This window comes from Pungitius pungitius, chromosome 8, assembly GCF_949316345.1.
Source record: "Pungitius pungitius chromosome 8, fPunPun2.1, whole genome shotgun sequence".
Taxonomy (NCBI): Eukaryota; Metazoa; Chordata; class Actinopteri; order Perciformes; family Gasterosteidae; genus Pungitius; species Pungitius pungitius.
In genome coordinates, this window is record NC_084907.1 from 3,949,562 (window position 1) to 3,975,109 (window position 25,548).

Genomic DNA, 25,548 nt, shown 5'->3' on the forward strand with positions numbered 1-25,548 from the left:
AAAATGAAAAGACAGCCAAGCTAAAATCAAACCATCCTGAAGAAACTTTATTAAAAAACACAAAACGGATTAAAAACAAAGAAAAAATATCTATACAACAAGTGAGTTTGGGGAGGCTGGACTTCCTCAAGGCCGGGGAGGCGGTCTCATGCCGGGAGGAGGTGGCCCTAAAAATACAGGAGAGGACACATTATTGTTTCACAGTAAATTCATTGATGAGCGGGGCTGTGATTGCGATGTGCGGTGGCAACAGTACCTCTCATGCCAGGGGGCGGTGGCCTCATGCCTGGAGGGGGCATCCCCATCGGAGCGCCTCGACCCGGAGGCATCCCCATTGGAGGACCCATTGGGGGCCTCATGCCAGGAGGTGGGCCCATCATACCTGTGTGGAGTGGTCAGATCACAACCAATCAGTACACACAGCCAGGCTGTGGTTTAACATGTAAATACGTGACATTACGCGTCCACTGACCAGGGGGCGGGGCTCCTCTGCCCATCGGGGGTAGGGCTCCTCTTCCAGGTTGGTATTGTGTGGGAGCACCGGCGATACTGGCTCCTGCTGCTGCCGCGGCAACTGTCCCTCTTCCCTGCGGAGTCATTACCTGGAAATGCATGGGAAGTGGTCATCACCCGAGCAAGCAAGCAAACCTGGGCCTGAGTCGTTGCGGTTACTTTATTTACCTGCTGCGAAGGACCGCCCACACCTCGAACTGGGCCGGCGAGTCCGGCCGGAGCCTGAGGCATCGGGGCTCCTGCGGGGACACCGCGACCTGCTGCCCGACCCACACCTGGACCCCCGGCCACGCCGGCCAACGGGACACGAGCTATGCCAGTCTGAAGTGGGGAAAGGGGTAAATATTAAATAGTTTATTGACCCAAGTAGCATTTAGAAATCTGTGACTCAAACAAGCCCCTATTGGCTACCCAGTTCAACATACATCCTTAGGAGGTGGTCCCTCAACTGTCATGGAGACCAGGTTCTCCCCCCTCAGGAGAACCAGACCTAGAACCCTTTTCTCTTCTCGCTCGGGCTGCTTTGAGTTCTTTGGCCTAGGGCACAAAGAAGAAATGTTGTTAGACAGGCTTCAAAGCAAACAGGTAGGCTGGCACTCAGTTTTAACAGGTTCCACAACTAGTGAGATGATTTTACTGCAATTTGAAGCTTCTTCCTTCCTTCATTCATTCATGAATTTTGCAAAGGCTAAACGAAGGAGACCAAACTGATAAAAACACAGTAGATTCTGAACCACTTGGGGCTTGCCGCAAAAACGCTAATCCTCAGTCACCATCCAGAAATTAACTGATGAGTACGACATCCCAAAAAATTCAGCCATACCGCATTGAAAAGAATATTCACATATTAAAACACTGGAACCTGTACAGAAAAAAAAACTGGCTATGGTGGTTCCATCTCCTAAGCTTGTGCCAAGTGGCCATCGAAGCAAACAGTGCACATTTTTCTTGAACCTAATCTCTGCTCTTCAACGCCTATATTTATGGCAGAGATAAATACCCAAACCCGCAAAAACGAATACATTTGGTCCCAACTACCACGCCCACTACCAGTTCTCTCTGCTCTAGCACACCAGAAGCAGCGGCTGCGCCGAGCATTGACCCGACAGCCTGTGCATTTAAAACATTAGTTTTCTGGTGTGCTTAACAGCCTATAGAAAACCGGTAATGCACATGGCCGACGCAGCGGGAGGACAGATAGCCTTTGACCATGTACATGGAACCTACTTGATCTTCCTGAACTCGTCGCAGTCGCACAGGATCAGGTTCATGTGTTTGTCGAAGGCCTTGAAGGTGCCAATGAAGATTCTCCCGTCCTGGAGGATGCACCTCATCCTGAAGTCAATGTGCTGCAGCATCTTGCTGCTCTTACCCACCGTCTAAGGACCAGAAACAGGCGTTAATACGACATAATCAGGAACACGGACAGCCACAAATCAGTCTACATCATGGCAAAGTGCTGCTGGTTCATGAAGTGACCATCTGGGGACTTCAGCATGGAAAGCAGCTCCGTCTTCTAAACAAATTTAGTATTTGAGAAAATTCAACGTTTGGAGAAAAACATGGTGAGGTCAAAGAGGGATTATTGAACTAGTGGGCAGCTTTTTTGTTCCTTTAATGTTGTGTTCACACATTTGGTTACGGCACCAGTTGTAAAGCTTCAGTTAGATGTAAAAAGTTGCCTCAATCAACAACAGTTTCTGGATTCTCCATAGAAGCAATACAAGAAACTAGTTTAGATTTTCCGGAATCTACGGAATCCATGTCTATTAAAACGAAAACCACACAGTTTACAGGTCACTCTTACATTTTGGAATTTGTTGCATGACGTTATAAGTGTAGATAAAACACAGCTGGATGATACCTTTTATAGATTAGCGTTACATTGGTGTCGACACGTGCGGATATTCATTTAACCAACTTTAAAGAAACCATTTACACAGCAGCTAACGTTAGCTCCTAGCTTCGTTAGCTTTGTGTAGCACGGTGATGCCAGTGCACGTTAGTGTCCCGGTATGAACAAACACATTAATGGGGAAATGTAACGGGATTGTTAACTTGGTTTAAACCCCATTTTAGTTAGCGAGAGCAAAGCAACCACAACGGTGAGGGGCTAACGTTAGCAGCTAACGGCTAACAAACACTGAGGCCTAACTGGGCACATTGACGGTATTAAAGGACGTTAAACGTTACACTGAAACCCGTCAATGTCCCCAACCGGTGAACACTACAATTCATTGATTACTTATATGATTCTTAACGAATTCAGTGAATCCTGACTCGGCGCGGTGCTGCTTTTCTTCACGAACGTACAACCGACGTACATTCAAACTCCCGCTTTTATTAAAACAGAACCGTATACTCTTTAGATTTAAAGAGCCCCAAAGAGGATAACAAGCAAGCAATCGATCCGGTCAACACTCACCATGTTTGCGGTTCTGATGGCTCCGATACACCCCGGATTCACCGAACAAACCCAAAAAATTGACCCGCGGAGTTACCGCCAGGCTCGTCTTTATCAGTGATTCAACAGGAAGTGACGACAGGCAGCGGAAGTGTTCTTACCGGAACAAAGGGGACACGCATAAAGTTCCCACCCGGGTTACAACAACAACCAAGGCTACAGTTCCGAAGAAATTATACTTTTTTTATTATCTTGGCCTATTTGAAAATGCACTAGTTTATGAACTAGTCCTATTAAATAGTAATAAGTGAATAAGAACATCTTTCAACGTATTTAAAAGAGAAAACGTGTTTTTGTTACTTGTCCTTGCTTAAAAAATATATATATATTTATTATATATATATATATATATATTATGCTATATATAATATAATATAATTATATGTTAATTATATGTTAATATAAAAATATATTTTTTTAATTTAAGGTTCACAAACTTATCCGGTAATTATCGATTATTTCTGGTCTACATCATCACCATCATCACCGGTGGAAGAATTTCCCGTCACCCTGCGGCGCCGGTTGCCATGGTAACCCGGGCTCCGGCCGCCGACGGCGCGCCGCAGTGAGCGAGGAGAGACCCACGGAGGAGAGACGGTGAGTCACCGGGACCAGCCCCGGTCAACGACTGACAACCGGCGGACTGGCGGACACGGAGACGGACCTGTCGGTCGGTCCGTTAGTCCGTTACACCCCCCCACGCCACCCCAATAGCCCCCACCGCTGCTGCGGAGGCGCACGATAGTCGCGGACTGTTAATGAGATCCAGATAAAAGGCATCGACCGCAGTGTTGCTTCGACCTGAGAGACTACGGCAACCTCATCGGCGGCAACCGGACTGTTGCTGCGGTGTTGATGACCAGTTAACCACCGGAAGGCAACCGCATCTGCAGCGACTAGCAACCGGACCGTTGATGTTTAATGTTGCTTTAACCTGTCGGAGGCTTCAGCAACTACAGCATCCAGGCTAACAGCAGCATTTATCAGGCCACGGATTGCCCACAACTTCACTGTCGCTTTAACTTGCTTAAACAAGACTGTTCATCAACCACATATAACCGTAAAGGACTACAGCAAATAACCCCACAGCAACTACACATACAGCAATTGTGCCTGCTGCAACTTGGAAATTGATTGTTGAGGTTTGATAACCACCATGCTGCATCAGCTAACTAACTACAGCGACAACATTATCAGCAACTAGCAAAAACTGTTGATGTTTAAATCAGTGTCAACGTCAACTCGGCCTGCAACAACATCCACGGGACCTGTCGACTCATCGCCCAGCAGGTGAGTGATGTCACAGCCTCCGTAATAATGAATAAATAACTTGAGCTGAGAACTAAAGATTTTCTGTACGACTGCTTTATGGTCTGTTTGACTCTAAATGGACCATTATTTACTAAATGAACATCATGCTGCGTTGAAGAAGAATTGAAGGATTGAGATTGAGACCATAAACTCATGTTTACAATCTTTACTGAGGGAATAAATCAAGAGAGAAGTATAGTCATTTTCTCATATAGTTTTATGGGAGTTGTCCCCTGGTGGTCACCACAGAGAAGTAGTCATCTTCTCATAGACTTCTTTGGGACCAGCAGGGAGTCGCCCCCTGGTAGATGTGTTTGTTCGTGCAATGTGCTGTTAGCGTTGTTAGCGCTGTTAGCCTCGAGCCGCTGACGCCATCTCTGTGTTGATAGCTGTGCCCTGAATTTGGAATTTAGCTGCTTTAAGTTACTTTGAGGAAATTAATATATTCATCAAACTACCTTGATTTTACTGTATGTATTTCTAAATTAAAAGATTAATTTGGCAAATTAATGTGTTTTTAATGATGTAGTTCAATACAGCCTGGGCAGAGAACCCAAACTTATTGTGTGCACAAAGTTGTGGAACAAAAGGTTCGGACAATAAATAAAATGTGGAGAGTGTGGATGTGACGTCCCCTGTATGTCCTCCAGTATGCTTGTGTCCCTACAGAGCAGATTGCCAGATGCAGAGAACAGGGCTCCTGCGTGGTTTTTTCGAGGTGTCGTTTCTCTCCATGATTCCAGACTGCTGCTGGTTATTTTGGTTTTTGGCTTCCTGTGTTTTGGCTGACAACACCTACACTTCCTTACACACACACACACACACACACACACATGGGTGCACACTGACATTACTGATGCCCCTGACCTCCACACTCCACAACCGGTAATTATTCCTTTGTTGAAATACAATTAAAACGTATCTTTAAGTAACCAGTAATCTGCCAGAGAGCAAAAAGAGCAAAGAGCCAGTTTGTGACAAATGGGGGGCTCGTCCGACCTTTTTCCCCATTTATGTGATTTGGAGTTGGGTAAAGTAATGCGGTGCTTTTGTGTCGGACGGTTTTGTATTTGTTTGGTTGAAGCGTTTGGGGTAAACTAAACGGTAAAAACTGGATTTTCATTGTAACCTGCATTCGGGGTGTTCAGATGTATTGGACGTGCGAGTGTCCAAGTCCGTTCGGTGCATTTTCAGTGCTTCTTTTTGGTTCTTTGTGTCGATGGCAAAACGTTACTCATGTGAGTGGTGATCCAAGTGGTACTTGTTGGTCTTTTCTCATCCGGTCATGGAGGAGGAGGTCTGCTGGGGTCATGCTGCAACGGGTCCGGGTGACTTTTGCAAAGTTTCCCTGTGTGTCGTTCTGTCAAAGTGTTGTGGAGTCTTCCCTGAGAGACTGTATAGCGACGATCCCATTTGGGTTCCTTGAGCGGGTTTGTGTAGTGCTGTGGCAAACGTGGTTGAAGCTTGCTTGGGAGCATGTCTGTGGTTTCAGGAGAGACAGCGGGGAGACGCCAAACCGAGTTCTAGAGTGTTCCTCATTGCGTGCCACGGTACACATTGGGGTGTCTGTGTGGTTCGGCTGTGTGCATGAACGTGGCTTTGCGTGAGGGGTATTCGTGGTAGATAGTTGAAATGTCGGAGGCTGTTCATTGACGCTTCATCTCAGGAGTCCCTTGATAGATCCAGGAGAGCAGTTGCTCTGGATTGCTGAACATTAGTCAGTGGTGGCTGAAGGAGATAAACCATGGAAAACATGAAATGTGCTATGAAGTCCAAATTGACTGAGAATAGTGTTGTGTCGGAGGATAAGCCCGTTTTTTGCAATTCCTACTGCGAAATCTTTTCAAGTGATGCTATTTCGCAGGAGAGGCGCAGATCAGGGCCAGGTTGTGACATGTGTGTATTTGGCAAATTAATGTGTTCTTTTTATGATGTGTAAATACAGCCTGAGCAGAGAACCCACATTTATTGTGTGCACAAAGTGAACAAGTTGTGGAACAAAAGGTAGGACAATAAATAAAATGTCCCTCTTCAAATGTGGAGAGGTCCCAGTGTGATAAACTGACCTGAGGTCTGATTTTCCTTTGACTGTTGGAAAAACTGCATAAGTCAGTATTACTTAGATGACAAGAAGTCTGTGCTCTTTCATAAACAGAGAGGACATTGTGTTTAGGGTCAAATGATAATAAGACATTTGTGCCAGTTAATCCTGGGGTGCCAAAGATGTTCATCTACATCCAAGGTTAATTACGCACTTGGGTTTGTTGAGTAAGATTTTTTCTAACAGAGCAGAGGAGTCCTTAAAGAGTCTTTCAAGAGACAGACTGATCTGAGGTCTGTTTGTCCTTTGAGCATTGTTACAGAGCAGAAGAGTCCTGCAGGAGACAGACTGATCTGAGGTTGTTTTGTCTCTGAATAGTGACATCATCTACCAGCTGTTTAAAACATTTACATCTTAATGATCTCTGTAGCTGAGATTTCACAGAAATACAACAAACACCTCAAGACAAGGGATGATAATGAGGAACGAATCAAAGTGAATCTTTATAAATGTGAGTGGACTATGTGACATTGTTTCCGTTAAACAAGACATGTGATCCCCTCCGACCCGCTCGGTTGGCTCGTCTGGGGTTCAGGCACAGGTACAGCTGTTGTCATAGCAACGTCAGCATCCCCAGCGTCCCCACCCCCCTGATTACGTAACGGCTGCAGTCTATAAATACAACAGAGTGCTTGTGTGTTTGGGTTTGTGTGTGTGTGCTGAAGCTGCTCGACAAACAATAAACCAGAGGAGATGAAGTAATAAATATAAACAGCATTACAAAATCCTACTACTCTGTGCAGGGTTTGTACAAGTCTTAATGCTGAGTATAGTCTCTCAGACCCGTCTGTCTGTGCCTCTGTAGATGGGCGTCTTCCCGGGCTGATCAGCTGATCTGGAGTCAGGTAGGTACCGGTGGCTTTGTCCGACCAATCAGACGACCCTTCGTCCTCAGTATTGTGTCCAACTCGGAAGCAGTTCTGTGCTACTTGTACCTGGATTGGTTTGCCCTTGCAGACAGCTGACGGCCTCAGGCTGAGCTAAGCCCCACCCACCGCCGGGCCCCTATTTTCAGGCTCGGGTGAAGACGACGGCCGACAGAATGAGCCTTCTAAAGGAGGCGGAGCCTGGCCCAGGGACGGAAGCCAAGGTGAGAGCCCCCCCCTCCTGCCTCCGCCTCTAACTTTTTTTCGATTTAAACTTTATGGAATCTCAAACTAGAATGGAAACAGAGATTTGAATTAAAGCTTGAATTTGGTTGGTGGAAGCGAAGGCCGGCGACCAGAGAGCCTGCTGTAAACCCTGTTGTCCTGTGTGCAGACCTGGGCTCAGTCTCTGGTCTACACGCTGGAGGAGCTCGAGTGTAAAATCTGCTACAACCGCTACGACACTCGAAGCCGCAAACCCAAACTGCTGGGCTGTCTGCACCGGGTCTGCGCCAAGTGTCTGAAGAAGATGGTCGACATGGGTGAGCTCCGTCCGTTCGGGTGAAAGATGGCCGACGCATATCCCAGTGGTTTCCAAAAGGGCGGCATGTGGAGCCTCAATCTCTAGTCTGTTAAGACTTGGACTGGTATCTAAAGACTTGGACCCTAATCTCCAAGGACCTGACTTGAGAGACCTTTATATCGGTTGGCGCTTTAGAGTCAGGTCTGTCTCAAAAGAAGTTATCCGGTCTCTGAGGGAATTACCTGATGAAGACGTATTACTCGTCCTTAATTACTTTGGATGGGACATCACAAGAATAATTGTGATTTCAAATAAAATATTTACATAGTTGAACTGTTTCTCAATGAAATAACAGTTAAAGAAAATATTGAATGTTGCCTCTTAACGGCTCTCACCATGGCAAGCTAGAAGCAAATGGTGCTAACAGCCAACACTGGTGATGGAGCTATTTAACTAGTATGACCAGTATGACCAACAATTCAAAGGATTTAGACGGCCTCCTCTGTGTCATGTGACTCTTTCGATTCAGGAGAGTCTTCTCCGTCTATCATCTGCTGTCCTTTCTGTCGCCACGAGACCTACGTCCCCGACGAGGAGGTGAGACTTTACTTTGTAAACCAGGAGGTGAGGCTTTATTCTGTTAACGAGGAGGTGAGACTTATTAAGGAGGTGATTCTCCCCCATTTTCGGACAAGTGTCTTCCTGTCTCTGTCCTCTGATAAAGGTGTGGTTGATGGAGGACGACCGACACATCCTGGCTGTTCTGTCTTGTCAGGACCGAGCCCGAGGTGGTGGTGGTGGTGGTGGAGGAGGAGGAGTAGGAGGAGGGGAGGTGTTGCTGAGTCCAAACAGTCTGACCGGTAAAATATTGGACAGGTTTCCTTCTCATGTTTGATTATTGAGTTCAAGGCTGAACCTGTGTGTCTCTGTCTGTCTCTGTCTCTATGTGACACAAACGTATATGAATGTATTATTGGTTGTAGTTATTCATTATTAAAATAAACGGTCTCCCCGGCAGGTGGGAGGGGCGTGGATTCGTCCCACCGGTCCTCAGACTGTCTGGTCATCACCATCATGGAGCTCCCCGAGGACTCCCCCTCCTCGGACTCCCTGAGCATGCTCAACGTCGTGGGGCTGTACCGCCCCCCCAGCTTGGACTCGCTGCCCTGCAACCTGCCGACTCAGAAGTGTCGCGCCTGGACGTCCCGCAGCTTCCCCCGCTGCCTGCTGGGGGCGCTCTGCCTGGTCAGTATACGGTCAGGTTGGGAGGGGGACCAGCTGCCAGGAGTGTGGGGTCTGATGTGGCGTGGTTGTGTCTGCACAGGTGTACTTCAGCTCTCTGCCTCTAGGGATCTACCTGCTGATGATTGGTCAGCTGTGGCTCGGCGTGGTCCTGGTGAGTCTGGTCCCGTCCACGCTGCTGCTGCTCGTCCTCTACGGCTTCTGTCAGTGTCTGTGTCACGAGCTGATGGAGGCGTTTGCCGCGCGCACACATGCAATGCCGTGACAAAAAGCGGCGCACGCGCTACAGCGATGACGACAACACGTTAGCCGCAAGGAACCCGCTGAACGCTGCCGACGCACGCTGCTATAACGACGACACGTGGCCCTGACTACCACGACACCCCTGCTGCCATGACAACACCACTAACGACTAGTCACCGCTGCCATGACAACAACACTGACAATTGGTCACCGCTGCCACGACAGTCGAACAGGCCGCCGTGACAACTTCAACACACGGTACCACGAGAAGCATCAACACAGCCGTTACCACAACAGAGACAAACCACCAGAATGAAGTGTCCACAAAAAACAATCAGAACGACAACGTGGACACCAGAAGCAAGAAAAACATTCACAGCATGGGATATCCCACCACAACCAGAATGTGTATTCAGCTTAAATGAATTAAACAGTTAAAATATGTCTAGGAAACACATCTCATTATGATAACGTTAAACTAATGTGTTGCCTGGATGTATTCTCATAGAATAGAGTGGGTAAAATACTGTGTTCTGGGGCTTTGTGAAACAGACGGAAAGATTTAAAAAATGAAAAATCAGAGGCCAAAGAATGTTGACGGTTCCATATTATTCACACACAATCCGTTACCTCAAACCTAACAGCAGCAGCGGTTACCATAGCAACCTACCCAATTAGGAGGGAAACCATTGTCATAACTTTACAAAAAACAACACCAGAACCAGAACAGAATCACTCCACTACAGACTGACCCACCTGTCCAATCTGACTCCGCCCCCTCTGAATACCAGCATCACCCCGTACCCCCTCCCCCTCCTCCTCCTCGTTGTAACTACAGCCACTTCAGATGAGCTCCAGCTGACATCATCACAAAGAGGAGGCAGAGTTTATCTCCCTCGGCTGATGTTTCACTGTAAAGGTTTTTTCTCTTTCCTGCTGGACAAGCTGAGAACAAGTTGTTTCATTTTATATTCAGAGACAACAGAAGGATCCAAACTGTCAGCTGATGGACACCAGTGTCCGTGCAGACTGTACCAGACTGACTTTAAAAGTTCACCATGTTGAAAACGGAACATGTAACTTCATTGATATGTGGAAATCTGTAACTGATGTCTAATAAGACACCGGAAACAAAGAGAGGACTGTTTAGCACAAAGACTGGAAATAAGGGAAACTGTTAAAGTAGCTCCATAAAAGTACTGCTTCCTGTCCAACTGTATTCCCACAATGTTGGCAGAACATAAAGAAGTGTTAACATATTTTTCCAAGATGCCTTATAAAATGTCCTAACACAAATTAAGTCAAAATTAGCTTTTTTGTTGTGCATTTGTTGCACTTTGTTATAAAAACAGTGTATACATTATTTTGAATGAACTGAGCGTACAAATGTATTTGTTTCAAATGCAACAGTCGGTTTCTTAATGTTTACACATTTACATGTGTGTGTATGTAACAACACAATAATCTGTGAAATTGTCGACATAAAACCGAAGAATTGTGTTAGATGTTTTTACGATTTTACTTATGTTGAATCCTATCACCACATGTTAATAGCATGTCATATCACAACAATGTGGTCCTCATACACTGATGTTCAATCAATATCAAATAACATGGGAATCATTTATTCATTGTTTCAATTAAGTTAACAGTCTCCCCTTGTTGCAGCCTTTGTGCTAAGCTAACAGTCTCCCCTGGTCGCAGCCTTTGTGCTAAGCTAACAGTCTCCCCTGGTTGCAGCCTTTGTGCTAAGCTAACAATATCCCCTGGTTGCAGCCTTTGTGCTAAGCTAACAGTCTCCCCTGCTTGCAGCCTTTGTGCTACGCTAACAGTCTCCCCTGCTTGCAGCATTTGTGCTAAGCTAACAGTCTCCCCTGCTTGCAGCCGTTGTGCTAAGCTAACAGTTCTCCCATGCCTGCAGCATTTGTGTTAAGCTAGCAGTTTCCTTTCTGGCTGCAGGCTTTATGCTAAGCTAACAGAAAGCAAGACAATTTACGGAGCTGTCAGGCTGTTCCTCTCAGTTTTCTGTCTTTATAAAGTGCCATTATTTGATCATGTGTTGAAGAGGAGGAGGACACAGTTAGCCTTGAAGGGCTGTTGTGTCACTTCCTGTCTTTGTAGAGGGTGGGGCATGTGCAATGTGGTCTCCATTTAACCATCAATAAACTACCGTCACTGAAATAAGAATCATTGCAGATTATTTAACTTTGACTTCGGCAGATGTTGCCACAGTTTCCTGGTTAGTAATGTTACTGTTTGTATGATAATTAATGTTGACATAAATATAACACGAACAGTTAATCTTACTTCTGATAGTACAACTTGCTGTTCTTAGTACATTAGGTTATAACTTAATGTACTAAACTTATTAAAGAGGGCTTAAGGTAATTACTAAATGAACAACAGAAGAAGACTTGAAGCTAGAGATTGAGACCATAAACCCATGTTTACAACGTTTACCGAGCGAATAAATCAAGAAAGAGGTAGAATCAATTTCTCATAAACTTCTTTTTGGTTTTTTAACAACCATTAAACCTTTACAAACATCTTTAACAGGACGACAGCAACATTAAAGGGATGGAAAAGACTAGAACAGTACCTGGGTTATTCTGTTTGTAAATAACCCTAACGTAACCTAGTCCACCTGGACAGGTAATTCCCTGTTGGAGTTGGTTTGCCTGCAAGAGAAGGGCTGAGGGTAGAATCAAGAGGCTCATGGGAGGACCTCAGCTGGCGTTAATTAAAAAACAGTGACGTCCCCTGAGAGGAAAAGAAGATTGTTTATAGAAACCTGCCTGACGTCGCACCGTCCTCCTGCAGAAAGAATAGCCGGTCGATGGAGTCGTGATCAGCGGCAGGTAGGACAACACTCAATATACAACTTTAAACTTATCTCTGATTTTAAAGTTTATAAATTTGTAAATTATATAAAGTGCAGATATATTATTTACCATTGCTGGCAGCTTCAAATATAATGTAATCTTTAACATCCCATGTTTAATAAGTCAATCATAAAAATGATCTGTGATTTGCCAGATTGCGGAAATCCTTCCAGCAGAAAACTTTATTTCTTTATTTGTTCAATTTTAAAGAGCAGTCCGACACCCAGTTTGAGCTTAAAGCGCTGCACAAAGACAAATGCTTCACTGATGCTTTGTGAACACAAACAAATGGATTTTCTAGAAAAGTGAAATAATTTCTGCAGTAAAAAATGAAGATAGACCGTATGTTTCATCTTCGGTCACTTTATCGCGCTGAAGAGAGGTAAGATCTGGACTGGAATGCGTTTCTTCTGGTAGTTTATTCTGAAAACACAGAAATTCATATCATATATATATTGCAACATAATGGGATGGATTACTGATAAAAGTATATAAAATAGTTCTCTAAATAGTTTTTGTAATATCCTATTTTTTAAATGAATTTTCTTACATGTGGTTCAATGTGCTCTCCTTGTGATGACGGCCATCTTTACTGCCGCACTGTAGAGGCCAACCAACATTAAACGTTCTGTAGGTATTTATTTATCATCGCTTTCACTTACCCAGCTCGGTTTAAAATCAATAACTAACATTAAACAACGGCAACAGATCCACACACCTGCCCTGCTCCCCGGCAGCACGGCGATGACATCATGAGCCGGTGGCGTCGTTCGGTGGACGAGTTGTCGGCGCGGCGGCGGAAGCAGGGCGAGTGCGAGCGCGCCCAGGAGGCTCTCGGTCGCGTCACCTCGTGTTTCCAGCAGCTGGCGGTGTCACTCGGCAGCTCGGCCGACAGCAGCTTCCTGCGAGATGAGATGGACGAGACGCGAGCACTGGCACACCGCATCTGCAGTGGTACAAGAAACCTGCCCCCACCAAAAACGTTGGTTACACCTGACTTCCTGTCACTTCCTCACGAGTCTGTCTGTCGGCCTGCAGGTCTGTCCCGGCGCCTGATGCACCTGCTGTCAGACTGTGACTCTGACCCGTCTTTGGCGGACGACAGAAGGGCGTCAGAGCGACTGTGGGTTCTCTTCCTGTCCGCAATAGAGAACTTCCTGTTTGACCTCCACAAGGCCCGCAATCTGATTGGACGGTTTCCTCTGACCCAGCGCTCCAGCAGGCGCTTGTTAGTCAATGCAGGTCAGCTGATGGCCTTGGTTCTCTGTCCATGGAAGCTTTTGTGATTGTGTGACATGAGCCACTGTTTTTTTATGCCGTACTTCCTACCCTTCCTTCACCTGCGTTCATTGCTTCTTTCTGAATTGTAGAGTGAACGCTGGAACTGTTACATAGGAAATAGGAAGGTTATATTTCTTTCAGAAATGCTCAACTATTGAACCTACCCAAGGAAATAGGCAACTTTCTGGGGAATTGTCAAGTAACTCTAGAGCCTTATAGACCACCTCAAAGATTGGCAGTGACATTGTCAATAAGTCCAGCAAATTCCTCAAAGACCATCCCTTTAACCATTTTGAGCACCACTGGAAATTCTTCAAGGGGCTCTAAAACCTCCTCAAGGTAACTGGAACATCTTCAAGGATACCCAACCCTCAATCAATACATGTACCTCTTCAAAGTCTCAAGGAGCCTTCTCGGTCATACGTACAGTTACATTTGCAAGAAACTCTCCAACATTTGAAGGTTTAACCTCTTTTAGGACCGTACCATCATCATAGACCTCTCAAACCTCGTTTAGAACGTCTAGAACCTCTTCATGGCGACGTACGCTCTTCTCAAGGATCCCTAGAAATGAATGATTCTCGATCAATACAGTAACTGATTGTATTGTATATATTCCACTAACTTCAAGCGTCTCACCTGTCCGTGTCTTCACTCTCTTTCCAGGGTGTGCTGATGGCGTGGTGGGCTTGGCAGCTCGAGTGGCTTCAGTCCAGGTGCCGTGGCTCACCTTGGAGGAGGAGCCATGCCCTGATCTGACCAATCACATAGCAGCACTGGAGGCAATGCTGAGTGAGATGCAGCTGAGGGTGAGACAGAGATAGAGAAAAGTACCTTTTCAGAACATATTGAACGGGAAACGGTTCAGGCAGAACCGATTCAAGTATATTATGAAAGGGGGATAGTTTTGTACCTAAGAGAATGTCTTGATCCCTGTTGTGGATCTTTTACCTTGTTCCTGTTGTAGTATCTTGTACCTTGGGGGAGTAAATTGTACATTGGGGTAGTGTCTTGATCCAGTCGTAGTGTCTTGTACTTGAGAGATTGTCTTGCATTGGTACCGGTTGGAACGCTTGTACCATCACTAGTGTCTTGTTTAAACTTCACGGTGATCTGCAGGTTCCTATTGCATTCTGGTCGGTAGAGGCAACCCAGCCAGCGTGGGCCGAAGCTTGTGGTGAATTTGAACAACCAGATGATACCCTGGAGGACCTGATGGAGGTTGAAGTGATCTCTAACAACAAGGTGCCCTGCTGCCAGCCCCCGTGCTGTGGACTGGGCTGTGTCGGGTAGAGGGACTGGTCACAACTGACATCGCCTGAAGTAAATATCACTGACAAAAAAAGAAGGGATGTTTATGCATTAATCAGCCATGTTAGACAAATAAAGGTGATTTTACATTGTGAGTTTTCATTTTACTACTACGGCTGCTAGGGGGAAGACATTTTAGACCTTGATTTGATCAGGTCTGGGCTGGACGCGATCAAAGAACACCTCGTCCACTTCAAGGTGGGCTATAAAAAGGAGGCACTCATTCAGGTCCAACAGCTGAAGTGGAAAAACTGTTATGAAGCAGATGAAGTGGAGCTGTTTAACAAAGAAATAGTTCTTGATATGTATGTTTCTATGTACTCACTTTGATCAAACATCCCTCTGAGACAAATAAACAATTCTATAGTTTTGTGGAGTTCCAATTTTATTTGCACATAAATGTGTATTGTAACAGAATGTTAACTTATTGCAGTGCTGAAACGTAACTGTTGAAGGGGAAACAAGGCTTCATACTAATATTTTGTATAAAACCGGTCATTAGAAAAAAGGGCTGCCTTTAATAAAATGCTATGCCTACTCAAGGAAATACAGTAGTTTAATGGCTACCAAATTCTTAATTTAATCTGTAAATATACTGCAACAGTCCTAGAAATATCTCATATAGTCAGACTTGGTTTAAATTTATAATAAATCTCACTTGTTTGGCTTAAGAAAACCGTTTAAGGCCCCAAAAGTGATGTTTAAGAACTTGTATATCCAAAAATGGAGACAAGGTTGATGCAAATCTATTAAGGTCTGATGATTTAGTCGAGAATTGGACAACACAGAAGACTTCACGAAGTTCCATCAGATGTATCAACGTACAGCTGCTAGATTGATATTTTAAGCCAAACGTCTATTACAAAGATGACTGACAGAAACGGAGTCAGCATGGTTCTTTACTATTTCATTCAATGTAGCAGATTTGGAAACAAGAACCTGAACAAAGATACTGAAATTTAAGTTTGTGTTAAGCCAACTTTAAACTACAGATCATTTTAAAACCAGAGTTTGAGAATCAACTAATTGGATTAATGTTTCATAAAATACATTTAACTGTTTCTTTTAAAATACAAATTATATGAAAAGAACTATCAAAGACAACAGCTTCTGTCCAATAAAAATCAGCCAGTAGCCATGTGTTGTGTTAAGAACTTTATTGATACGGCGAGATGGACAAACATAAAAATATTTTACAAACACAGAAGGCATAGACAGAAGAAGAATAAAACGTGGATTGCATCAAATCTGGAAGGTCGACTGTAGATGAGTTTTAAAGGCTGAAACAGACAAAACGGTTGTTAAAAATACATCTCCCATCAGCCCCGGCTTCCAATCAGACCACAGGTTTGTTTTATGGTGAAACAGCTTCTGCGTTCTGGAGACTTTGGTTTTAAAACCAATCAGCTTTCAATAGTGTCACGGCCGAAATATCTGAACAATCAATCATTGTGCATTTAACAACTTGTAGGAGAGCGGCAAAACTAGATTGGAAGATTTTTGTGGTAAAGGTTTTACCCTCAATGACCAACGATTATCCCCGGAGCAATAATACTGCTAACTTAAACACTTGTTTTTCCAAAGTGAGACTGTAAAATGATTTTTGTGCCCAATGTCAGATCACAAATGCCCAGAAATATACAAGTACACTACAGCAAAAACACCGGCAGTCAGGTGTGATGTCATTGAACGCAGCTTCTCACCTTCTTGGTTGTCCCACATTTCAGCAGCAGTTGTGTTCAATGGGCTCTCATTGTTTGGTTCTGAAACAGACAACGTGTTGATTACATAAATATACAACAATGCTTAAAAAAAAGGGGTTCAATAGCCACGGCTGCGGTGTTGCCAGTGGAAACCACTTAAATACAAACCGCAAAAGTGCATCTAAAATGTATGTTCTTTTAACATATCCTACACCAGTGGTATGTAATATTGCTGTTGTAGTCATGTAACAACGGTTACCTCCCAGCAGGCTCTGGATGGACAGCAGGATTGAGCGCACGTCGTAGAGCGCCGACCATTTGTCCTTTAGGATGTCGAGACAGATGAAGCCCTGTTCGTCCACGTTGGGGTGAAAACAGGAAGTGACGAACTTCACACGAGGCGCCTGATACGGGTAACCAGCAGGGAACTCCAACGACAATCGGTACCTGAGGCCCTCGTACACCTGAGAGATGGAAACAGAACCTTTTATTTACAGAGGCATTCGAGGGGTCATCTGACCAATCAGTGTCCTGTGAGGAGCTAGATGTTGTTCTGAGCAACCGAAAACGTTGGTTGGTGCTCCTGGTGCAGCTATGAGGTCATGTGATCATCAACCAATTGCTGCGCTCTGTGTGCGCGTTCATACGTACCGTCCCCTGAGCGCCATCGATGGTCCCAATCCACTTGAAGAGATTGTCTGACTCTGGAAAAGCAGAGATCCCCTTATCACCTGACATCTGCAAGACAGAGGGTTCATGCAATGTCACCACAGCAACAACAACAAAAGGTAACAGTCAGAGACATCTACACACACACACTTTGGATTTAAACTCACCATCAGAGTCATAAGTTCCTGCTGCAGCCTGCAGACACAGAAACAACTTCAATAGCGTTGCATCCAACATTTTTATAGCTTAATGTATGTATATATTTTTACATATTTTATAGTAAACACGCCTGTGAACTTGGTTTCTGGATGTGTGGAAGAACTCATTACAGGAAACACATCAGTTGATACAAATGTTAATTAGCAACAAATTGGAATAGGAGAAAATGACAGGGTTCAGAACGGCCTCACCATGATACATTAGAAAAATAGCATCTCAACCGGGAGGAGTTCAATGAAACGACAGATAATCCGACTGAACAGGGCTGGACCTCCGGAGCTCACCGTTTGGACACCGAGCTTCTGGCCGCGCTGCCGCCGCTCTCGCTGCCCTTGAGCGCGGCTGCGGACGAGGCTGCTGCCGCCGCAGGGTCCATGTTCTGGGAGGCCATTGTCGATGTGGTGTTCGATGCTGGAGACGGACAATACAGACGGGCGGACGGTCAGAACCGGGCCACAGCTCGTCGAAGACACCGACCAAACGCAATAAGACAGCGGATGAGGTCTCCCTTTAAATGACCGTTAGCCAACAGCAGCTGCCGGTAGGTGTTAGCTTATATCGGACGTGCCAAGGCGTACGGATGTGTGATTTTGACTAACTTAATATAATTTATTGAACAACGCAGTGTCAACGGGGTTTAAACAGTCGGTGGACCGGTACACGTCAGTGAGTTAACGGTTACGGATCAGTTTTAGCCTTGTGCTAACGTTAGCTCACTCGGCTAGCTGGAGATTAGCTTTGCGGATGGCACGATTCTAAGTCAAAGCACGAAGAGACAACTCGCCGCTGGACCAGTAACACACACAACAAACACTTTCAGGTGTATAATCCAGACGAGAACACTACCTGCGGGACTCACCGTGTGTTGGTCGTTATCGGGTCGAGCTGCTGATTCAAACTGACCTCGCTCCCGCCCCCTTTGTTTAAACCAGGGTTTTCTCACACACACAGCCAATCGGCCTCCGATGTTCAAAAACAAACTACCTCTTACAAACCAATTAGAAGGGGGCGGGTGGAGGGAGCTGGGACATGATTGGGCAAGAGAAATGTCAGGAAATTGTTCGTCACAGAGTTATTAAGCCTGGCCATTCAAAAATAACTTTTAGTATTTGTCACGTTTTGAATGTTGACACATGAATATCCATGTCAAATTATATATATAAAACCTAATATATTTATAATACATGTATCTAAGTAATCCGAAACACCAACAAGTTTACTGTTTTTTTTATGTAAGTGTAACAAAATGCAGTCCTATTTTGTTACAAAAGAAAAGCACACAAAAATGAAATATATGTTTTAGGGGAGGGTGGCGGGTGGATCATGCTCAATATTACCTTTCTATTAGGCACTGGTGTTAGTTAAACGACTTATATTAATATTTTGCCTTATCAATTTGACTTACTTGTATTGCTCTTGAGTTCTATTTCACAATGGTGTCAGGATGATTTATTGTACACTATTGTTCATATGCATTTACATGTGTTTTTTGCTATTCTTCCATTAGTAGCATTTAATAAAAACTCTTGACTCTTGTTTGAGATTAAAAGTTCTTTTTTATTTTGTCTTATTTAAGAGTGGCACAGTGTGGGGGAATAAGTTGCTTTGTTTTCTGTATATCTTTTACATTACATGTCATTTACCAGAGGCTTTTATCCAAAGCGAATTACAATAAGTGCATTTTAACCATAAGGATACAAACTCAGAAGAACAAGAAAGTGCCATTTCATCAAATCATATAATGCTAGATGGCAGCAGGGTCAACATGAAGTGGTGGTTGTTGTCCTTTAATATTCCTTGCGCCCTATTAAAATAACATGAATATTCTTAACAAGCTAGAGCGCATCACCTTCACAACACGGATATAATTAAACAACAACGAATGTGTGTTTTGGCGCACAACCAGTAAGTGGCGGTATTGCAACAATACACAATATAAAAGTTCCGAGGGAAGAAAACAGAAGTTGTGTATTGTTTACATTTTATATACGCATTATCATTTTAATGTACCTACTTTATGGTTTTATTCAAACAAGTACTAAACATCTCGATCCACACTCCATACTAGTTGGTGGCGGTAATGCACCAACGTATTGTTTCCAACTGCCAATTAACCTTAGAAGACGACGTACCGGAAGTCGTTCTGTTTTGAAGGATTTGTGTTTCCGGCTGCCCCTGGTCAGTGCTTGTACTCAAGAGTAGAAGATGAACGCGCCTCCCGCCTTCGAGTCGTTTCTCCTGTTTGAGGGGGAGAAGAAGATCAGCATCAGCAAGGACACGAAAGTGCCGAACGCCTGTTTGTTCACGCTGAACAAAGAGGACCACACGCTGGGAAACATCATTCGAGCGTACGTTGCTAGCTAGGAGCTAACGCAATGCTAACAGGCTAACCCTACAGACCAGAGGCTAACAGGCGTCATTATATTATATACACCTGTGTTACGAGTGGAAACAATATCGGGTAGCATCACTGAATATCTAAAGTTGTTAGTGTATTAACTTCTCTCTTGAAGTACGATGTCGGGTTATTACAGTACATTTGCATCTAGTGCAGCCATGCTAATACACTCCGTTTTGATTTCAAAATATGAAATATTACAATCATTTGTGCATTTGTGTAAAGGTTCACAAAATCTGTCCCAATGAGAGTTTCTTTTTAACCAAAGTTTCTGTCTGTGTGTCAGTCAGCTGTTGAAGGATCCGCAGGTTCTGTTTGCTGGTTACAAAGTTCCACATCCTCTTGAACACAAGATCGTCATCAGAGTGCAGACCACACCTGACTACAGTCCACAGGTAACTCACTCACACACACACACACGACTAGTCACTGGGGTCTAGCATTTTCTCAGGCTTTGTTTTTTTATTTTGACAGGAAGCGTTTACGAACGCCATCACAGATCTTATCAGCGAGCTCTCTCTGCTGGAGGAACGATTCAGAGTCGCCATCAAGGACAAACAAGAAGGGATTGAGTGATGCCACGCCCCCTAATGATGTCACGTCCTTCTTTGATTATTATTTTTGTAAATAAAATGTGATGTCACAACCTGGGGTTTGTTTTCATTTTTTTTATTTTTTAAAAACGGCATTAAAAATAAAAAGTGATCACTATGTGGGAGGGGTGGGTCAGGGGTCAGTGTCTCTCTGAGCCTCCATGGCTTTTTGCATCTTCTCCACTATCCACAGAGGAACTGAGAATGGCTTCAACTCGTCCATCCTGACGTCTGGGCAGTCCCTGCAGGTACCACACACACAGCTGTTACCACAGCAACCATAAACAGAGACACCGGTGGCGCTGGTTACTATGGAGATGATGGAGTGCCGTAAGACTCACTTGTATTCATCACTGCAAGATAGATCCTGGATGTCCTCTTCAATCAGCAGGTAGGCCTGAACAAACGCACATGTTGCAGTGATGCGTTCAAGTGCAGCAGTCTAGGAAAAGTGTCTTATGTTAAGTTATTCTTCCTCACCATCTTCCCTCCTGTAGCTCTCATGTGGTGTCTCTCTGCCAGCCACTGCTTATCCTTAGCATCTGCTGCATACTGAAACGCATTAACACGTTAATTAAAGGCGCACACACAGGTACACCGTGTTTGTGTGATAGTTTACCTTAAACAGATCAGCATGTTTGATGTAGATGCGTCCTCTGGTTCCACCCATCCCCAGCGCCCTGCAGTGACATCACAACAACAGGCAATCACTTCCTGTTCAACTAACCACATTGGTTTACAGGACATAACATTTCAATTATGTTAAAATGATTAAACCGTGTCAACCGTGTTTACCCGTTGACATGATATTTACTCACTTGTTGGCTCTGGAGCCGAGAACAAACGTGCTGTTTTCATTCAGTCTGGATGGTTCCCACTGAAACACAAACATGATGATCAGGAAGAAGTGGTGGAACACCTGTAACCTGCAAAACATCAGCCCGACCTCTTCGGATTATCGTGTGTGTCCTCAGAAAAGAGGCGGGACATTCAACTTCTAACAAATTAGGTTTTGTATTGTGAAACATTCAGAGATTATCGCCATTTAGCTTTTCTTCACTCTCTTGTTGAAAGAAACACTGTTTCAGAAAAGTTTATTAAAACCTGTGGATCACATCAAAGACGCTTGGAACAGGTCTGTATCCATGACGACACAAATAGGTGTCCGCTACCGCTTTAACTGACTCACCCTCGGCCCTTCTTTCTTGATTGGATCTGACTTGAGCTTCACTCTGAGGACAGCAGAGTCAAAAGGGATACGTCAGGTGCTCACACGATGCACCTGAATAGTGATGATGATGTCATTGGTTTGCCGACTGATACTCACTGATTGGGAAAGTTGTGCGGTCGATCGGAGGCCGGCACCGGGCCCGGACGAGCCCGTCTCTGTAGACACACAATGGTCACAAAGAGAACTTTACAACTGCGGATGTTCTGATTTTGGTAAAAGGCAGACGCATGTTCATTATTTACAACCAATAAATGGAAGCGAAAATATTTCAACTGAGAAGGACACCGAGTTGTTGTTTACATCTCTGGTAACGACATTTCAATCAGCGTGAAGCCCCGCCCTAAAGCATCCTCTGTGTTATGGTCTGTTTGACTCTAAATGGACCATCGTTTCAATGCTGCATTGAAAAAGACTTGAAACTAGAGATTGAGACCATAAACTCATGTTTCCAATGTTTACTGAGGCAATAAATTCAAGATATAAGTAGTAATTTTCTCAGTCTCTGGTCACTACAGAGAATGCATGTTTAAAGACACTTTTGGATTGTCTGTGACTCTCACGGCCATCCGGAAGAATTGGTGAACCGTTAAGTTAGTTGAAAGTAAAGTTGCACGACAGAACAAGCAAACACCTGTAAAGTCAAAGGTGCGGGTACCTTCTTGGGGACGGGGCTTCCTTTTTGACTGTAGTCTTCATCAGCAGCGGGTCTGGACCTCTGACGGGACACAAAGAACCAGATCAGAACCCGGAGCGGGTTAAAACATGATCCGGCGGTTTGCATCTGTCGGCTCCTACCTTGATGGCGGCCTCCGACCTCGCTCTATTCACCGCTGCCTCCGGGAACAGCTGTTTGGCCTGGGAGGGTGACATCAGAGAGAGACCACTGGTTACTACACAGACCTGAAGTCAAAGGTCATGAGGTGAGAACCGCCCCCAACCCGTCATATGACACCCGCTGAATGTTCGTTTTGAACATTTAGCGTGTGGTTAACACAGTGGGGGGGTCACAGAAGTGACCTCACATGTTCCAGAACGTTCCTGCAGGCCTCTCTGATCAGCTGATCGGTCTGCACGCTCTCACCGACGTTCTCCTTCACGTTCTCTGCCGCTTTCTCAAAGAACTGGGGAAAAAAAACAACAGAACGTAAACAGACGCATCCGTCCCCACATTCTCAGACCTGGTTACCGATCAACCCCCTAAAAAAAAGACATTGCAAAGGGGGGTTTTCCTATTGGAATGTAAGAGTCGTACGGAACGTAAAGTAGGAGGAACTTTTCTCAAATGAATAGAAATTGAATGGTGACCTCTGACCTTTTGGTACTTCTTGAAAACAGCCATGATGTCCTCATTGAAGCTGGGCTGAAGCACAGCCCTCAGCAGGTCCATGGAAACCTGGGGATCGGTGTAGCTACACAACACACACACACACACACCCTTCTGTTTAAACTGGGCATTATGCAGCTGGACCAGTGTGTCTCCTGAATAACCGTAAACCAGGACTGACCTGACTGTCATGTGGGAGCGTCGTCCTCGTCTCTGTATCTGTCGGTGTTTGATCATCAAATTCCACGGCTTCTACACAGTGTATGTAAAACATAAACAAATCAATGAAAAACTGATGAATTAAGGACAAATTAAAACACTTATTGGTCAAGTGATTTTGTTCTCAAAACAATATACAAAAAGGAATCAATAATGATGTGTCATCAGAGAGACTCGAGAGAATTTAACAAATATATTACAATAAAAAAATGTTTAGTTAATTTGACGAACAAAAAACATCATAATCATTCAAAAATAAATTTTGAATGAGCTCAGGTTCGTAGTAGAAGCTAGCTACGCATTGCTAGCCGCCGTTAGCAGCGGTTCGTACCGGGCTCTGGTCTGGCTGCTCCGGCCCGTCCTGCTGCAGCCAGTCCCGGCCTCCCTCACTGCGGTGGGCTCCCATCTTAGACTGGTCCGGTCCACTTCCGAGCTAACTCCGCTAGGCTAAGCTAAAAGCAGCTAAAGCTAACGGCGGAAGCTGCGTTCGATCCGCGCAGCGTATTGTTACAGAATCCCGTTACCCGTCTTATTTTTACTGTAAAGTCAACGTGATGAACGACACCAAGAGACTTAGGGATGATTACTGATAAACTGATTGTTAATGATCGACATGGACTTATTGTGTCACGGTCTTGTTTCCGGTTGTGTGACGCAGTAGTAAATGTAACCCCTTTCCGGTAATTACTTCAGAATAAAAGTACCAGAACCCAAGACACATTTCAATTAACGAGCCTTGTTTTTGAATTCATGAGCGTGAATATCAGATACTTTGTGCTCTTCATATGTGGGGATATCATATTAACTTAAGTGTATTTCTTTCTGATGAAAACTCATTTTGTGGTTTTAAAATAAACGGAATAAAATATGGTTATGCAAATTCTAGAAAATATACTCTATAAATGCAAAGGTGGAAAGTAACGAATTACAATTACTCAGGAATCAGGAATCAGGAAACGTTTATTGCCATAATATGTTGGACATACATGGAAATTGTCTTGGTGGTTGGTGCATGACAGAAGACAGCACAATATTGACAACATAGTGCAGCAATAAGATAAAAATAAAACAAAAGTATAATAAAATATATGCTATGGGTTAGTACGCTAAAGCTATGGGTTAGTAAGTTAGAGGAGATAAGGTGAAATTAGAAATAAAAATAAAGATAAAGTGCACCAGCTAAGTAAGGGAAAGTGACCGAGTTAGTGGCTGCTCTCTGTGCATCCATGGACAGAACGTTCCACAGAATTAAATACAACACTGTTCTCTCAGAATCCACCATTCTTGACCCAAGATTCAAGAAGCTGGTTGATGAAGCTCTTCAGAGAGTAACTGCAGGAGCAGCAGGATCCAGCCTGCCACCTTCACTGCCAGAAGGCCAAGAGGGAGAAGAGGCAGCAGAGCACGAACAAGAACAGCCCCAAGCATCTGCTGTTTGGAGGTTCTTTGAAGAACGAGCAAGTGGAGACGCTACAAGAAGGAATCCTTTAGCAGATTTGATTCTGGAAGTGAGATCCTACCTTGAGGAGCCAATTTTCCAGAGAAGTGCAGAGCCACTGAGCTGGTGGAGACCAAGGCTTCAGTGTTCCCACGCCTTACTCATGTGATGTTCATGGAGACTGTGCATTGTAGCAACTTCAGTCCCCTCAGAGAGAATCTTCTCCAAAACAGGGCAGATACCGAGAGAAGAAACAGGATCAGCTCCTCAAAGCTGAGGCACTTGGTCTTAATGTAAATCTTCTGTTTTAATTCATTCAACATTTTAATTCATGTTTTGTTGATTCTGTAAGCTTCTGTATGTTGTTTCACTTAAGATTTGTTAAGTATTAAAAAGCTAAAAGTTTGAAATACTTAGGTTTGTTAAGTTTATTTTTAAATGGTTTTATTTTTGCACTTTCTAATATTGTATAAATAAGTGTATTTATATGATACAAATGTGATATAGTGCATGTTTTTTCATGTTAGTAATTCATATTGCGCATTATTTTACATTATTGTTGGTAATAAATTAATTTAAGCACCAAAAAATCTGAGAAGCCGTTTGGGAAGAGCCGGTTCTCTAAAAAGAGCCGTAATTCCCATCACTCCTCTGGAGTCACGCGTGGGACTGACCTCCTGCCGGCGGACTCTTCCTCCTGCTCCGTGCTCCGTGAAATAGATCCGCCCCCCCTCCCCACATCCTACACACTGATCCAGGTGGTGCAAAATGTATTTGTATTTATTCATGTAGAAATAGCCCTTCTGTTAAGAAGAACTCAGTGAAGGTGGATGATGTTAAATGGTAAAGTGCCCTCGAGTGTCTTTTATTGCATCATCTGCATAGTTTTCATGAATAAAAACCCCTTATAAGAATTAAATATATAGAATTAGTTCAGATCCCAATAACAAAGATGTGTTCAGTAACAAATAGATAATATTTTAAATCTCTCAGTACGATAAAGAAAGCTGAAAGGAG

General features: G+C 44.2%; 6 protein-coding genes and 1 long non-coding RNA gene across 11 annotated transcripts; 3 read left to right on the top strand and 4 right to left on the bottom strand.

Annotated features, from left to right (window-relative positions):
• Nucleotides 1-26: 26 nt before the first annotated feature.
• snrpb (small nuclear ribonucleoprotein polypeptides B and B1) lies at nucleotides 27-3,093 on the bottom strand. The gene is made up of 7 exons (XM_037491071.2): nucleotides 2,939-3,093; nucleotides 1,741-1,892; nucleotides 939-1,050; nucleotides 682-834; nucleotides 473-602; nucleotides 257-382; nucleotides 27-167 (listed from the first exon to the last, which is right to left on the bottom strand). Exons 1-7 carry the CDS (start codon nucleotides 2,939-2,941, stop codon nucleotides 127-129), a joined length of 717 nt encoding a protein of 238 aa, XP_037346968.1. The 5' UTR covers nucleotides 2,942-3,093; the 3' UTR covers nucleotides 27-126.
• Nucleotides 3,094-3,445: 352 nt separating this feature from the next.
• LOC119230069 (E3 ubiquitin-protein ligase RNF182) lies at nucleotides 3,446-11,263 on the top strand. Of its 3 annotated transcripts, none has more exons than XM_037491058.2 (8): nucleotides 3,447-4,267; nucleotides 7,195-7,234; nucleotides 7,347-7,479; nucleotides 7,650-7,797; nucleotides 8,308-8,375; nucleotides 8,503-8,638; nucleotides 8,797-9,023; nucleotides 9,103-11,263. In XM_037491058.2, exons 3-8 carry the CDS (start codon nucleotides 7,432-7,434, stop codon nucleotides 9,283-9,285), a joined length of 810 nt encoding a protein of 269 aa, XP_037346955.2. In that variant the 5' UTR covers nucleotides 3,447-4,267; nucleotides 7,195-7,234; nucleotides 7,347-7,431; the 3' UTR covers nucleotides 9,286-11,263. The 3 variants fall into 3 exon arrangements, with proteins under 3 accessions (XP_037346954.2, XP_037346955.2, XP_037346956.2); XM_037491059.2 differs by having other exon boundaries at nucleotides 8,554-8,638; XM_037491057.2 differs by having other exon boundaries at nucleotides 3,446-4,267; nucleotides 8,308-8,638.
• Nucleotides 11,264-11,537: 274 nt separating this feature from the next.
• LOC119230086 (uncharacterized) lies at nucleotides 11,538-12,995 on the bottom strand. The gene is made up of 3 exons (XR_005121679.2): nucleotides 12,864-12,995; nucleotides 12,696-12,745; nucleotides 11,538-12,568 (listed from the first exon to the last, which is right to left on the bottom strand). It is a non-coding gene; the product is annotated as an uncharacterized LOC119230086 (long non-coding RNA).
• zgc:109913 (regulator of G-protein signaling 9-binding protein) lies at nucleotides 12,898-15,068 on the top strand. 2 transcript variants are annotated; one of them, XM_037491066.2, is made up of 4 exons: nucleotides 12,898-13,099; nucleotides 13,184-13,387; nucleotides 14,093-14,235; nucleotides 14,546-15,068. In XM_037491066.2, exons 1-4 carry the CDS (start codon nucleotides 12,898-12,900, stop codon nucleotides 14,717-14,719), a joined length of 723 nt encoding a protein of 240 aa, XP_037346963.2. In that variant the 3' UTR covers nucleotides 14,720-15,068. The 2 variants fall into 2 exon arrangements, with proteins under 2 accessions (XP_037346963.2, XP_037346962.2); XM_037491065.2 differs by having other exon boundaries at nucleotides 12,898-13,387.
• An 811-nt stretch (nucleotides 15,069-15,879) lies between these two features.
• Nucleotides 15,880-18,284, bottom strand: ube2c (ubiquitin-conjugating enzyme E2C). Of its 2 annotated transcripts, none has more exons than XM_037491074.2 (7): nucleotides 18,188-18,284; nucleotides 17,613-17,739; nucleotides 17,277-17,304; nucleotides 17,092-17,178; nucleotides 16,700-16,904; nucleotides 16,441-16,500; nucleotides 15,880-16,017 (listed from the first exon to the last, which is right to left on the bottom strand). In XM_037491074.2, the coding sequence occupies exons 2-7, from the start codon at nucleotides 17,717-17,719 to the stop codon at nucleotides 15,980-15,982; spliced, it is 525 nt and encodes a 174-aa protein (XP_037346971.1). In that variant the 5' UTR covers nucleotides 17,720-17,739; nucleotides 18,188-18,284; the 3' UTR covers nucleotides 15,880-15,979. The 2 variants fall into 2 exon arrangements, with proteins under 2 accessions (XP_037346971.1, XP_037346972.1); XM_037491075.2 differs by having other exon boundaries at nucleotides 18,175-18,199.
• Nucleotides 18,285-19,463: 1,179 nt separating this feature from the next.
• On the top strand, nucleotides 19,464-20,395 carry polr2j (RNA polymerase II subunit J). The gene is made up of 3 exons (XM_037491076.2): nucleotides 19,464-19,676; nucleotides 20,013-20,121; nucleotides 20,201-20,395. Exons 1-3 carry the CDS (start codon nucleotides 19,534-19,536, stop codon nucleotides 20,300-20,302), a joined length of 354 nt encoding a protein of 117 aa, XP_037346973.1. The 5' UTR covers nucleotides 19,464-19,533; the 3' UTR covers nucleotides 20,303-20,395.
• Nucleotides 20,365-23,759, bottom strand: LOC119230072 (deoxynucleotidyltransferase terminal-interacting protein 1). Its single transcript, XM_037491063.2, has 13 exons — nucleotides 23,425-23,759; nucleotides 23,056-23,126; nucleotides 22,863-22,959; nucleotides 22,573-22,671; nucleotides 22,346-22,405; nucleotides 22,206-22,265; nucleotides 21,647-21,705; nucleotides 21,509-21,551; nucleotides 21,138-21,196; nucleotides 20,939-20,999; nucleotides 20,800-20,871; nucleotides 20,661-20,716; nucleotides 20,365-20,561 (listed from the first exon to the last, which is right to left on the bottom strand). Exons 1-13 carry the CDS (start codon nucleotides 23,497-23,499, stop codon nucleotides 20,453-20,455), a joined length of 921 nt encoding a protein of 306 aa, XP_037346960.2. The 5' UTR covers nucleotides 23,500-23,759; the 3' UTR covers nucleotides 20,365-20,452.
• Between the last annotated feature and the right edge of the window lie 1,789 nt (nucleotides 23,760-25,548).